Source organism: Cetorhinus maximus, chromosome 8 (assembly GCF_964194155.1).
Source record: "Cetorhinus maximus chromosome 8, sCetMax3.hap1.1, whole genome shotgun sequence".
Classification (NCBI taxonomy): Eukaryota; Metazoa; Chordata; class Chondrichthyes; order Lamniformes; family Cetorhinidae; genus Cetorhinus; species Cetorhinus maximus.
The window spans coordinates 142,337,442-142,350,982 of record NC_135886.1 but is presented as its reverse complement, the minus strand read 5'-3'; the positions used below and the strand labels follow the sequence as shown (position 1 = coordinate 142,350,982).

Genomic DNA, 13,541 nt, shown 5'->3' with positions numbered 1-13,541 from the left:
ACCAGATGGATTACACCCCAGAGTTCTGAAAGGAGATAGCTTAAGATAGTGGAGGCATTAGTGGTGATCTTTCAGGAATCACTGGAGTCAGGGAGGGTCCCAGAGGAATGGAAAATCGCTAATGTAACCCCCCTGTTTAAGAAGGGAGTGAGGCAAAAGACGGGAAATTACAGGCAGATTAGCCTGACCTCGGTCGTTGGTAAGATTTTAGAGTCCATTATTAAGGATGAGATTTCAGAATACTTGGAAGTGCATGGTAAAATCGGACAAAGTCAGTATGGTTTCATCAAGGGGAGGTCATGCCTGACAAATCTGTTAGAATTCTTTGAGAAGGTAACGAGCAGGTTAGACAAAGGAGAACCAATGGATGTTATCTACTTGGATTTCCAGAAGGCCTATGACAAGGTGCCGCACAGGAGGCTGCTCAGTAAGATAAGAGCCCACGGTGTTAGAGGCAAGGTACTAGCATGGATAGAAGATTGGCTGTCTGGCAGGAGGCAGAGAGTGGGGATAAGGGGGTCCTTCTCAGGATGGCAGCCAGTGACTAGTGGAGTTCCGCAAGGGTCAGTGTTGGGTCCACAACTTTTCACTTTATACATTAATGATCTAGATGAAGGAACTGAGGGCATTCTGGCTAAGTTTGCAGATGATACAAAGATAGGTGGAGGGACAGGTAGTATTGAGGAGGCGGGGAGGCTACAGAAGGATTTAGACAGGTTAGGAGAACGGGCAAAGAAGTGGCAGATGGAATACAACGTGGGGAAGTGTGAGGTTATGCATTTTGGTAGGAAGAATAGAGGCATAGACCATTTTCCAAATGAGGAGAGAATTCAGAAATCTGGAGTGCAAAGGGACTTGGGAGTCCTAGTCCAGGATTCTCTTAAGGTTAACTTGCAGGTTGAGTCAGTAGTTAGGAAGGCAAATGCAATGTTGGCATTTATTTCGAGAGGGCTAGAATATAAAAGCAGGGATGTGCTGATGAGGCTTTAAAAGGCGCTGATCAGACCACATTTAGAATATTGAGCAATTTTGGGCCCCGTATCTCAGGAAGGATGTGCTGGCCCTGGAGAGGGTCCAGAGGAGGTTCACGAGAATGATCCCAGGAATGAAAGGCTTAACATATGAGGACTCTGGGTCTATACTCGATGGAGTTTAGAAGGATGAGGGGGGATCTGATTGAAACTTACAGAATACTGAAAGGCCTGGATAGAGTGGACGTGGGGAAGATGTTTCCATTAGTAGGAGAGACTAGGACCCAAGGGCACAGCCTCAGAGTAAGGGGAAGACCTTTTAGAACAGAGATGAGGAGAAACTTCTTTAGCCAGAGAGTGGTGAATCTATGGCTGTGGAGGCCAGGTCATTGAGTGTATTTAAGAGCGAGATAGATAGGTTCTTGATTGGTAAGGGGATCAAAGGTTATGGGGAGAAGGCGGGAGAATGGGGTTGAGAAACTTATCAGCCATGATTGAATGGCGGAGCAGACTCAATGGGCCGAATGGCTTAATTTCTGCTCCTATGTCTTATGGTCTATTAAAAGCGGGAATTTGCGAAGTTTGTGTGTCTGTTTGTGCCAGTGTTTTCGGCCGGTCACAAACTTTGCAGCCTTGCCACCAATTCCATCACCCCCCCCAGTCAAACTCGTAATCTTGGCATCCTATGTGAGAGCACTTAGTTGTCAATCCCATCTCTTCTGCATCACAAAAACCATCTACTACCACCTCCATAACATCACCCATCTCTACCCCTGCCAAAACCCTCATTCATGCCTTCAGGCCTGACTACTGTATTACTCTCCTAGCCAAACTCCCATTTTCCAACACCCCAAAATGATAGCTCATTCAAAACTTTGCTGCTCATATTTTAAACTGCACCATGACCCACTCACCCCTCTCATGTGCCACCTAGTCCAAGGCCTCAAATTGTGGGCTTGTCCAAATCCCTCCACGGTCTCATCCCTCCCTATCTCTGTAACCTCCTCCATCTTATAATCCCCTGAGAATCTGTTTTCCTGCAACTCTGGCCTCTTATACACTCCAATTTGATTCACTCCAGGTGATATCAAGAAACAGCGAGAAGGTACTGGATACTGCAAAGGCTATGGGGTCTGACAATATTCCAGCAATAGTACTGAAGACTTGTGCTCCAGAACTTGCCGTGCCCCTAGCCAAGCTGTTCCAGTGCAGCTACAACATTGGCATCTACCTGGCAATGTGGAAAATTGCCCAGCTATGTACTGTACACAAAAAAGGACAAATCCAACCTGGCCATTTTACAGCCCCAGTCAACTCTTGATCATCAGAGAAGTGATGAAGGGGTCAGCAACATTGCTATCAAGTGGCTCTTACTTAGCAATAGCCTACTCACTGACGCTCAGTTTGGGTTCCGCCAAGGTGACTCGGCTCCTGACCTCATTACAGCCTTGGTTCAGACATGGACAAAAGAGCTTTACTCCCGAGGTGAGGTGAGGTGTGAGTGACTGCCCTTGACATCAAGGCAGCATTTGACTGAGTGTGGCATCAAGGACCCTAGCAAAACTGGGGTCAACGGGAGTCAGGGGGCAAACTGGTGAAGTCATACCCAGTCATACCATAGGAAGATGGTTGTGGTTGTTGGAGGTCAATCACCTCCACTCCAGGACATCAATGCAGGGAGTTCCTCAGGGTAGCGTCTAAGTCCAACCATCTTCAGCTGCTTCTCAATGACCTTCCTTTCACCATAAAAGGTCAGAAATGGGGATGCTTGCTGATGATTGCACAATGTTCAGCATCAGTTGTGACTCCTCAGATACTGAAGCAGTCCATGTTTAAATGAAAGACCTGGATAATATCCAGGCTTGGGCTGACAAGTGGTAAGTAACATTTGGACCAAGCAAGTGCCACACAATGACCATCTCAAAAAACAGAGAACCTAACGATTGCTCCATGGCTTTCAATTGGATTACCATCGCTGAATTCCCCATTATCAACATCCTGGGGGTTACCATTGACCAGAAACTGAACTGGACTAGCCATATAAATACTGTGGTTATAGGTGGTCAGAGGCTAGGAATCCTGTGACGAGTAACTCAACTCCTGACTCCCCAAAGCCTGTCCACCATCTACAAGGTACGAGTCAGGAGTGTCTTCAGCTGCTTCATCAATGACCTTCCTTCCATCATAAGGTCAGAAGTGGGGATGTTTGCTGATGATTGCACAATGTTCAGCACCATTTACGATTCCTCAGATACTAAAGCAGTCCATGCCCAAATGCAGCAAGATGTGGACAATATCCAGGCTTGGGCTGACAAGTGACAAGTAACATTTGCACCTCAAGTGCCAGGCAATGACCATCTCCAACAAGAGAGAAACAAACCATCGCCCCTCACAATCAACATCCTGGGGGTTACCACTGACCAGAAACTGAACTGGTCTTGCCATATAAATACTGTGACTACAAGAGCAGGTCAAAGGCTAGGAATCCTGCAGAAAGTAACTCACCTCCTGACTCCCCAAAGCCTGTCCACCATCTGTAAGGCACAAGTCAGGAGTGTAATGGAATATTTTCCACTTGCCTGGATGAGTGCCGCTCCAACAACACCCAAGAAGCTTGACTCCATCCAGGACAAAGCAGCTTGCTTGATTGGCACCCCAGCCACAAACATTCACTCCCTCCACCACCAACACATAGTGGCAGCAGTGTGTACAATCTACAAGATGCACTGCAGGAACTCACTCAGCCTCCTTAGAATGCACCTTCCAAACCCACGACCAGTACCATCTGGAAGGACAAGGGCAGCAGACACATGGGAACACCACCACCTGGAAGGTCCCCCCCATGAGCCACTCACCATCCTGACTTCGAAATATATTGCTGTTCCTTCATTGTCGCTGGGTCAACATCCTGGAACTCCCCTCCTAACAGCACTGGGTGAACCTACATCACATGGACTGCAGCAGTTCAAGGCAGCAGCTCACCACCACCTTCTCAAGGGCAATTAGGGATTGGCAATAAATGTTGGCATGGTATGTGGGCAGCTATACTTTCAGCCATTAGGCCCCAAGGTCCAGAACCTTCCTTCCTGAAACACCTGTCCACTTTTAATAACTTCCTTAAAACCTACATATTTCACCTTTCCAAATATTTCCTTCCTTGAGCCAGTATCAATTTTTGTTTCATTGTGCTCCTGCGAAGTGCCTAGAGGCAATCTTCTATATTAGAGGGGCTACATAAATGCAAGTTGAACTGGCCCAACACTAGACTCAAAGAAAAAAAGACTTGAATTTATATACTGCATTTCATGACTACTCAATGTCTCAAAGTACTTTACAACCAATAAAGTACTCTTGAAGTGTGATCACTGTTGAAATGTAGGAAGTGCTGCAGCCAATTTGCATGTCGCAAATCCCACACGAACAGCAATGTGCTAATAACCTGTTTTTGTGATGTTGGTGGAGGGATAAATATTGGACAGGACACCAGAGATAATTTCTCTGATCTTCTTTGAAATAGTGCCATGGGATCTTTTACATCCATCCGAGCAGGCAGTTGTAGCCTCAATTTAACATCTCATCTAAAAGATGGCATCTCTGCAGTGCAGCACTCCCTCAATCCTGTACTGGAGAGTTGGCCTTGACTTTGTGCTCAGATCCTGGAGCAGGAGTTGAGTCCTGAACCTTGTGACTCAGAGGTGAAAAGGGTACAACAGCCACATGGGGAGGGGAGCAATGAATTGTGGAATGGAGAAGAGCAAACAAAGTTATGCAAAGGTATAAAATTTTAGTGTCAGATTGCATCAAAATACCTAAAGACATTTTGCATTCAGTGAACCTTTTGTAAAGTCCAATAATGGTCATTATGTCTGAAAACAGTAGCCACTCTACCAGCAATATTCAAACATCAGGGAGCTGACGGAGGAGTTAATTTTATATTATTGTGGTGGCGAACACAAATTTTCCCCACCCAGTGTCATGGGATCTTTAGCCTCTACAGCTTTTTACGTTAAAATATTTCCAATTATTTAACAATTTGAATTAATGATCCAGGAAACAAACTGGAGATCTTGTATTAATACAATTTAGCCAAAACAACTAATCTGAAAGTAGACTGTACTTGAAACAAAGTAGGGGTCTCGGTTTAACATTTTATTAAAAGGAAAGCACATCCGAATGGAGTATTGTCTCAGTTCTACATTGAGGCATCAGTTCGCATAATGCTCTCAAAGAACAGAACATTTTAAAATCCTGGGCCATGCCAGACGAGATCAGCCATACTAAATAATACACTTGTTTTACACATGAACTACTACATCATGATTATATGATGTAATGCTCCTATAGAACAACATCCTTTGATTATAATGAAGTGATGCAATGAAGTTTTTTAGTCAGACTTGAACAGAAAACGGGAACAGGAGGCCATTCAAACCCTTGAAACTCTTTCGAGTTACCAACAGTCACAGATTGCAACTTCTTTCGAGTACAATCACAGTTCTTGGTTTTTCCGGGAGTGGGACATGAACCCACAACCCTCTGATTCAAAGGCGAGGGTGCTATGAACTGAGCCACAGCTGACCCTGCACCGCCATTCAATTGGACTACAGCTGATCTGCATGCATCGATCTGCCTCAGCTCCATATCCCTTAGCTTCCCAAACTAAAATCCAACCATCTCAGTCATTAAAACTCCAAATAGCCACAGGTTTTTGAGGAAAAATTGTGCTCTGGATTTCTACTCCCCTTTTGTGGAAAAATTACTTCCTGATTTCACTTCCAAATGGCTTAGATCTAATTTGAATATTACATCCCCCCTTGTCCTCGATTCTCTCACAAGAGGAAATAGTTTTTTTTCTGAATCTCATATCATCCAAACATTTTAACATTAAAAACACCTATATCAGCTTAATCCTCCTACTGAAGGGAATACAAGACAAGATTATTCAACCTGCTCTCATAATTTAACCCCACAAGCCAAGTACCATACTGATTATTCTGTGTTGCACACACATCAGGGCCAGTATCTCTTTACGGAAGTGTGGTGCCCAAAACTGAACCCAGTACTTGATATGGGGTCAAACAAATAAAAGCTTACTTGTAAAGGTCAGGCTGAGGTTGTTCACATTCAATGGAGGCGTTCAAAGAATCTACTTCCATATCTGTACGGAATGCACTGGTGTCCGGCACAGAAAAGTATGTCTTGTCAAGAATTAAAAACACACAAAAATCAGCATTAAAATCAATTACAATGCAATCCACTTAAAAAAAATTAAATTCATGATGACTGAATATAGGCCAAGTTATTCAAATTCTAATTTTTACAGGCAGAAATTAGAAAAAGGTACAAAGGCTACTTTGTAGTACAGGCCAGTCAGTCTAATCTCGATGGTGGGGACGTTACTAGAAAGAATTCTGAGGGGCAGAATATATCTGTACTTGGAGGGACATGGATTAATCAGGGATAGCCAGCATGGATTTGTTAAGGGGTCGTGTTTTGACAAATTTGATCAAATTTTTTTTAAGGAGGTAACCAGGAGGGTTGATGGGGATAATGCATTTGATGTGGTCTACATGGACTTTAGCAAGGCTTTTGATAAGGCCCCTCATGACAGATTGGTCAAGAAAGTAAGAGCCCATGGGACTAGTAATCCAGAGACCCCGGGTAATGCTCTGGTTCGAATCGTGCCACGGCAGATGGTGGAATTTAAATTCGATAAAAAATCTGGAATTAAAAAAAAATTAATATGTCTAATGATGGCCATGAAACCATTGTCGATTGTTGTAAAAACCCATCTGGTTCACTAATGTCCTTTAGGGAAGGAAATCTGCTGTCCTTACCTGGTCTGGCCTACATGCGACTCATGTCACAGCAATGTGGCTGACTCTTAAATGCCTTCTGAACAAGGGCAATTAGAGATGGGCAATAAATGCCAGCCCAGCCAATGACACCCACATTCCATGGACGAATAAAAAAAAAGATCCAAGGCAAAGTGGCACGTTGGATCCAAAACTGACTGAGAGGCAACATGCAGAGGGATGGTTCTGTGGTTAAGTCTGTTTCCAATGGAGTTCGCAGGGCTTGGTGTTGGGGCCCTTGCTGTTTCTGGTTTCATAAATGATTTGGACTTGAATGTAGGGGGTATGATCAAGAAGTTTGCAAATGGCATGAAAATTGATAGGGTGGCAAATAGTGAAGAGGATAGCTTTAAACTGCAGAAGGATATCAATGGGCTGATCAGGTGGGCAGAATGGTGGCAAATGGAATTCAACCTGGAAAAGTGTGAAATAATGCACTTGGGGAGGGTTAACAAGGCAAGGGATTACATTATGATTGGTAGGACCCTGGAAAAGTACTGAAGATCAGAGGGACCTTGGTGTACATATCCTTAGATTCCTGAGGGTAGCAGAGCAGGAAGATAAGGTGATTAAGAAGGCACATGGGATACCTGCCTTTATTAATCAGGGCATAGAATACAAGAGCAGGGAGGTTATGCTGGAACTGAATTAAATGCTGGTTAAGCCACAACTGGAGGAGTTTGTACAGTTCTGGTCACATTATAGGAAGGATGTGATTGCACTGGAGAGGGGGCACAGGAGATTCACCAGGGTGCTATCTGGGCTGGAGGGTCTGAGCTATGATGAAAAATTGGATAGGCTGGGGTTGTTTTCCTTGGAGCAGCGAAGGTTAAGAGGGGACCTAATAGAGGCATATAAGATTATGAGGAACATAGATAGGGTGGAAAGGAAGGCACTATTTCCATTAGTAGAGGGGTCAATAACCAGGGGGCATAGATTTAAGGCAAGAGGTAGAAGGCTAAGAGGGGAGTTAAGGAGAAATCTTTTCACCCAGAGGATGGTGGGAGTCTGGAACTCACTAGCTAAAGAGTGGTTGAGTCAGAAACTCTCATAACTTTTAAGTAGCATTTAGATATTCACTTGTAATGCCATAGCCTCCAGGGGTATGGGCCAAGTGCTGGAAAATGGGATTAGTGTAGCCAGATCTTTGTTGGCTGGCACAGACATGATGGGCCAAATGGCCTCATTCTGTGCTGTAAATGTCCATGAGTCTACTTAATGTTACAAAATTTGGAAGGTAGATATGTGGCAATAAACAAGCTGATAATCAAGTCGGATATATAAGTAATTAAAATTTAAAGACTGAAAGTCAAAACTTGGCAAGGAATCAAGGAAATTCCATTGTAATGTTGAACAGACAAGCAATTAAGAGGTGATGCTTTACAGAAAAAAAGTAGTCAAAGTTACGATTGGATCATGGAAGTTTACAGCCCAGGAGGGGGTGATTTAGCCCATTTTCCCTGACTGGAGTGATAACTCAAGAGCCTATATGCTTAGACTCAACTCATTAATGTAACATTAAAGATCAAAAAGTAGAAATTTCAACTTGCATAGAATGCCTTTAATGCAGTAAAATATCACAGGCGCTTCACTGGAGGGTTATGGATCAGAACAAAGATTTGTTGGGACGGTCTAGTACTCTATTTAGCAGGTATGGGGAGGGGGGAGAACTAAAAACTGATTGAAGGTTTTGATAAAATATGAGGACATAGGTACATTATAATGTAGCTCCTTTAAGTCCTATGCGTGATTGGACTATTGTACACTCATGAGATAAAAACAAAAAAACTGCGGATGCTGGAAATCCAAAACAAAAACAGAATTACCTGGAAAAACTCAGCAGGTCTGGCAGCATCGGCGGAGAAGAATAAACGTCAACTTTATTCTTCTCCGTTGATGCTGCCAGACCTGCTGAGTTTTTCCAGGTAATTCTGTTTTTGTATTGTACACTCATGTTGCTCAAATGGTACTTCTGAGGGAGGGGATATTGGAATGTTTTATCATTACATTAATCAGAACACTCAATACAGATGGAGGCAAAGTGAGACAAAGCAGCAAAGGTTTGGAGTTTATTTATACTTCAACTTATTATTGACAGCAAACAGGAGCAATCTTGATCCAAGTTGAAATTACTTATGTGAAAGCACAAGCTCTCAGAATTATGATATCTCTGAATGAATTACTGGCACTGAGGAAAGGTCATGCCATAATATGAAGTGCCTAACCAAAAGTGTGTGCAAGTATAGAAAATACAAAAGGTCAGTGAAGAATTTAGATAAGAAGTCTTATTAAACCTGACAAGCAAATTTGTTTTTGCTGTTTTGCTTACTTGTTTCTTTACCTGTCCCATTATCTCACCCTTATGCCTTGCGTCATCAACCTTTGTCACTTAATCTCTTGCCTTTCACTTGATCAGACCCCAACTTTTGTTTTTTAATCCCCTCACCATCCCACACCATTTTCCTGCCTCTGCAAGTTGCTTAAAATCTGTTACATCTCTAACTTTACCCAGTTCTGACGAAAGATCATTGACCTGAAACGTTAACTGTCTCTCTCTATAGATGCTTCCAGACTTGCTGAGTATTTCTAGCATTTTCTGTTTTCTTTTTAAATAAGCAGAGCTTATTTATAAGGAGTTCACTGTATTGGGGGTAATGTATTAGTATGGACTGAGAATTGGTTAACATGCAAAACACAGAGTCGGGATTAATGGGTCTTTTTCAGGTTGGAAAGACAAATAGTGAAGTGCCACAATTATTCACTATCTATATTAATGACTTGGAGGAGGAGGCAGAGTGTAATGTATCCAAATATGCTGACGATACAAAAATAGATGGGAGGGCATGTTGCAATGAGGACATAAGGAATCTGCAAGAGGATATAAAGAGGTTGATTGAATGGGCAAAAACTTGGCAGATGGGAGTTTAATGTAGGAAGTGTGAGGTCATGCACTTTGGTAGGAAATATCAAAAGGCAGACTATGATTTAAATGGAGAGACTCCTTCTCGCAGACGGTAGTCAATGTCTGGAATTCTCTACCCCAGAGTGTTGTGGAGGCTAGATCACAGAGTATTTAAAGAGATAGATAGATTTTTGAAATATCGGGGAATTGAGGGTTACGAGGAGCTGGCACGAAAGAGGAGTTGAGGCCTGGGGCAGGTCAGCCATGATCTTATTGAATGGTGAGGCAAACTTGTGGGGTCAAATGGCCTACTCCTGCTCCTATTTCTTATGAAACTAAGCTCAGAATTAAGTATATGCACATTCCATATTTTTAAAAAAATCTTTATTTTCCTTTGAGCTATTGTTTGGTGAAAGGACATGAAACGAACATTTATGCCTGTATTATCTAAACAAACACTAAAATAAAAAAAAAACTTGCAAAGTCAGTAAGTCATAAATTCTTTCGTTGAGCATATTTTGCATGCACTGTACTAAGTACTGCATTGCCACAAATTACTTAATATCCAATAAACATTACATTACAGGTTTGGAGGGTTTACTGGGACTTAGATACGTAGGCCCTATTGTATGCTTTACCTTCTGACTTGATTCCCCATCCAAATTAGCAGTAGTGACAAAGCAGGTGCCATCTTCTCTGCTCGAGGATAGAAGGATGAGATCACATGGAAACGTTTCATCTTCTCTCACACACACAATATCGCCAACCTAAAAACAAAAGCGCAAAAATCAATTTTCCCCAATTTTACTTTGTTCTGTGTGGCCTGTTTGTTGTACTGTGTGGTCCCTTTAAGATTGCTACATGGTCCTACACCTTAAACAGAACATTGGTTGTGAGCAACCTGCTTGTTACTTTTGCATTGCTGCATGGCCAGCTGAGAGGGAACACTGCCAAAGATATATTTTTGCTTCAGGCAACAACTGTTGATTTCATTATTTCCTTAATTTAATTAAAAAATAATGTAATCTTAAAAACTAGCATACATTGAGAGACATCATATTAAGCAGTAAGTTAAGAATTTTAGAAGTCAAACTACACCGGGGAGGAAAAAAAAAATATCACATTTTAATTTAGCCGAATCCAACAATTTTAAATTCATAGCCCTTGACCTCTCACCCAATAGATTTGCACAACCTGAGTGTTAAATAAAATCAGAAGCACACAGGATCAAGTTACCTTGTGACGACAATTCCAAGGTTCTATATTGTGAAAGTCATACCTGGTTCAGTACCTTGACTAAAGTTTACACATCTTCAAAATGTACTCTGCTCTGGTTGAGAGAAACAGAAGGTGCATACAATCCATTTGAGCCACTTTGGCTTCCCATAATGAGATTTCAAACCAGAATTCTATTTTAAATCCCGTTTCTGCCTCCTTTAAACAGAACCAATAAAGGCACTTTGTGTAATTAGCTGAAACCCAGTTGTGCAACACAGCAGGTAAGCAAAACAGGCCAAGGCTGAAATTTAACTAACTCGCAAATGGCAATGATCAGCAAAATATACCATTTAAGCTACAAAGGAATCAAAAATGTTGCAGTTCCACCAAATGAACCTCAACGGCCAAGAACAAACAATACAACAGGATCGAGAAATTCTCATACCCCATATGCTGATGTCTGGGAATTGAACTTGGGTGGGGGTGTGGTGGGGGACAAGAAGGAAATGTCAGGTGACCAAGAACTATTCCATATGCAAATTAAAGTCAACTTATAATGGTGTAATTATTTTTAAGGCCCAATGGAACAACTTGCATTTATATAGCTTCCTTTAACTTCATGGATGAGAAACATACTGAACAGCATATAAAGTACGACTAGGTGATCAAAAAAGCATGGTTGAGAATATTTTTTAAAAGGTAAAGGAGGAAATAAAAATCTAGCAGATGAGAGAGGTTTATGGAGAGAGTTCCAAAGAGTTGGGTGAGAATGGTGAATACTTTGTTACCAATGATGCAGCAGAGAGGCAGTGCACAGAAATCGAGAGACAGAGGTCTGAAGAGCATGGACTGGGAGATGGAGATGACTCATGATGTAAGTGGGGGGGAATTAATATGGGAATTATATATTAGGATGAGAATTTGAATGCGTTATTGACTGAAAAGGAACCAATGGATATTAGGCAAGGTCAAGGGTGATGAGTGAGTGCCATTAATGGTATATGATATGGGCAGAATAGTTACTTTGTGTGTGTTGTAGAATTCGGGAAGCCAGTGAGTAAGGCAATGGGAGAAAAAGTTGATCGTAGAGCTAAACATCGATAAAAGGTTTCAATAACCCTGGGAGAAGGGGTGATGATGGAGATAGAAGCAAGTGTTCACAATGATTCAAACCTTAGCATAAGGTCCAGTATGGCTCAGATTGCTTCAGTTTAGTGAGCAGCTGGGGTCATGGATGAAGTAAGATGCAAGAGCATTAAAGATTTTGGCAAAAGTCAAGCAAAATGATTTCAGTATTCCAAATGCTCAAGTGGAAGGAGGTCTGATTCTTAACCGGGTGTCAAGTCAATTTTGACTCTTCGTGACAGGGAACCCAAAATAATCTAGTGTTTAGCATTGGCGAGTCTTAAAACTGTTTATCGAACATAACTACAAAAGTAAACTGAGTAAAAAGAGAATTCAAGAATTATTATGCTAAGTTTCATTATCTATGCAAGTAACTAAAAGAACCCACAAATAAATACAGAAAGGAAAGATGCAAGAAAAATCAGGAAAGCAAGATTAAATATTTATTATACAAATAACAAGAATATGCCAACATTGAACCAAAATGTGTGTTAAGTCATAATACATTTTTGAATTAGTCCAAATAGATTTTGTGGACAACACAGGTGTTGACAAGACTTTTTCCAAAACTGATATTCACATACATGACTGCACAGGCTTTGCCACCAGCTATACATATACATACATTTGCAAACATAAATTATGAATGAAGGTATTTCAATGTTGGCTTCCTGATGAGATATAAACAGCGAGTCAGTAGCAGACTACGGATGAATGTGAAGAAAGCTGGTCTTTGGCTAACAACTAAATGGAAATAACAGTGACGTCAATTTGGAAAATACACCCAGCGTTCATCAGTCTGTTGAGATCAACCTTAAGGTCGATCCTTTGTGTCTTTGGAAAATAACATCAACGACAATCATTGAAAGACAAGTTAAATGGAAACTAAAGTTGGAGCTGGAAAATTTCTCTCATAAAAAATGCACAGCATTATCTTAATATACAAAGTTCTGTTTCAAGGTGTTAGTTTGGCCAAAGGCAGATGAGCCAATGGGAATAACAAATCTCATTAAAAAGCAATGGAATCATTAATAGCAACATTAAGAGCATAGAAAAGGGAAGATTTTAAAATGGAAATAATTATGATGAAGAATGAAAAACAAAGTGACAATCTATCAGAAGCATCAATATCTCACCTATGTTGCGAATTGTGACATGAAATAAAAATGGTCATTAAAACCAGACTACAAAAAAAAAATCAAGTGGTTACAAACATGAAGATAATAGGACTAAAAGCTAAAAGAGAATTGGATAACTACTTTAAGGAGAAAGAATTGCAAGGATATGAGGAAAGAGCAGGGGTATTGGGACTAACTAGATGTCTCTTCAAAAGAGTCGGTGCAGACTCAATGGGCCCCTTTTGTGTGGAATTATTCTATGATTCCTTACTAAGGCAAAAAGTCAGCCAGCACCTCTGCCCATCTTGCCAAGGTAACTGCATAGGAGATTGAAGAACCTGTTAAATGAGTT

At 41.4% G+C, this 13,541-nt stretch overlaps 1 protein-coding gene across 4 annotated transcripts in view; it reads right to left on the bottom strand.

The window, feature by feature from the left end:
• atp11c (ATPase phospholipid transporting 11C (ATP11C blood group)) overlaps positions 1 to 13,541 on the bottom strand; it is a 155,521-nt gene that overhangs the window by 103,819 nt on the left and 38,161 nt on the right. For all 4 annotated transcript variants that reach the window (XM_078547698.1, XM_078547699.1, XM_078547701.1 and 1 more), the window contains exons 6-7: positions 10,367 to 10,495; positions 6,066 to 6,169 (exon numbers count right to left, since the gene is read on the bottom strand). In XM_078547698.1, coding sequence (XP_078403824.1) covers positions 6,066 to 6,169; positions 10,367 to 10,495 — 233 coding nt within the window. The remainder of the gene's footprint in view (positions 1 to 6,065; positions 6,170 to 10,366; positions 10,496 to 13,541) is intronic.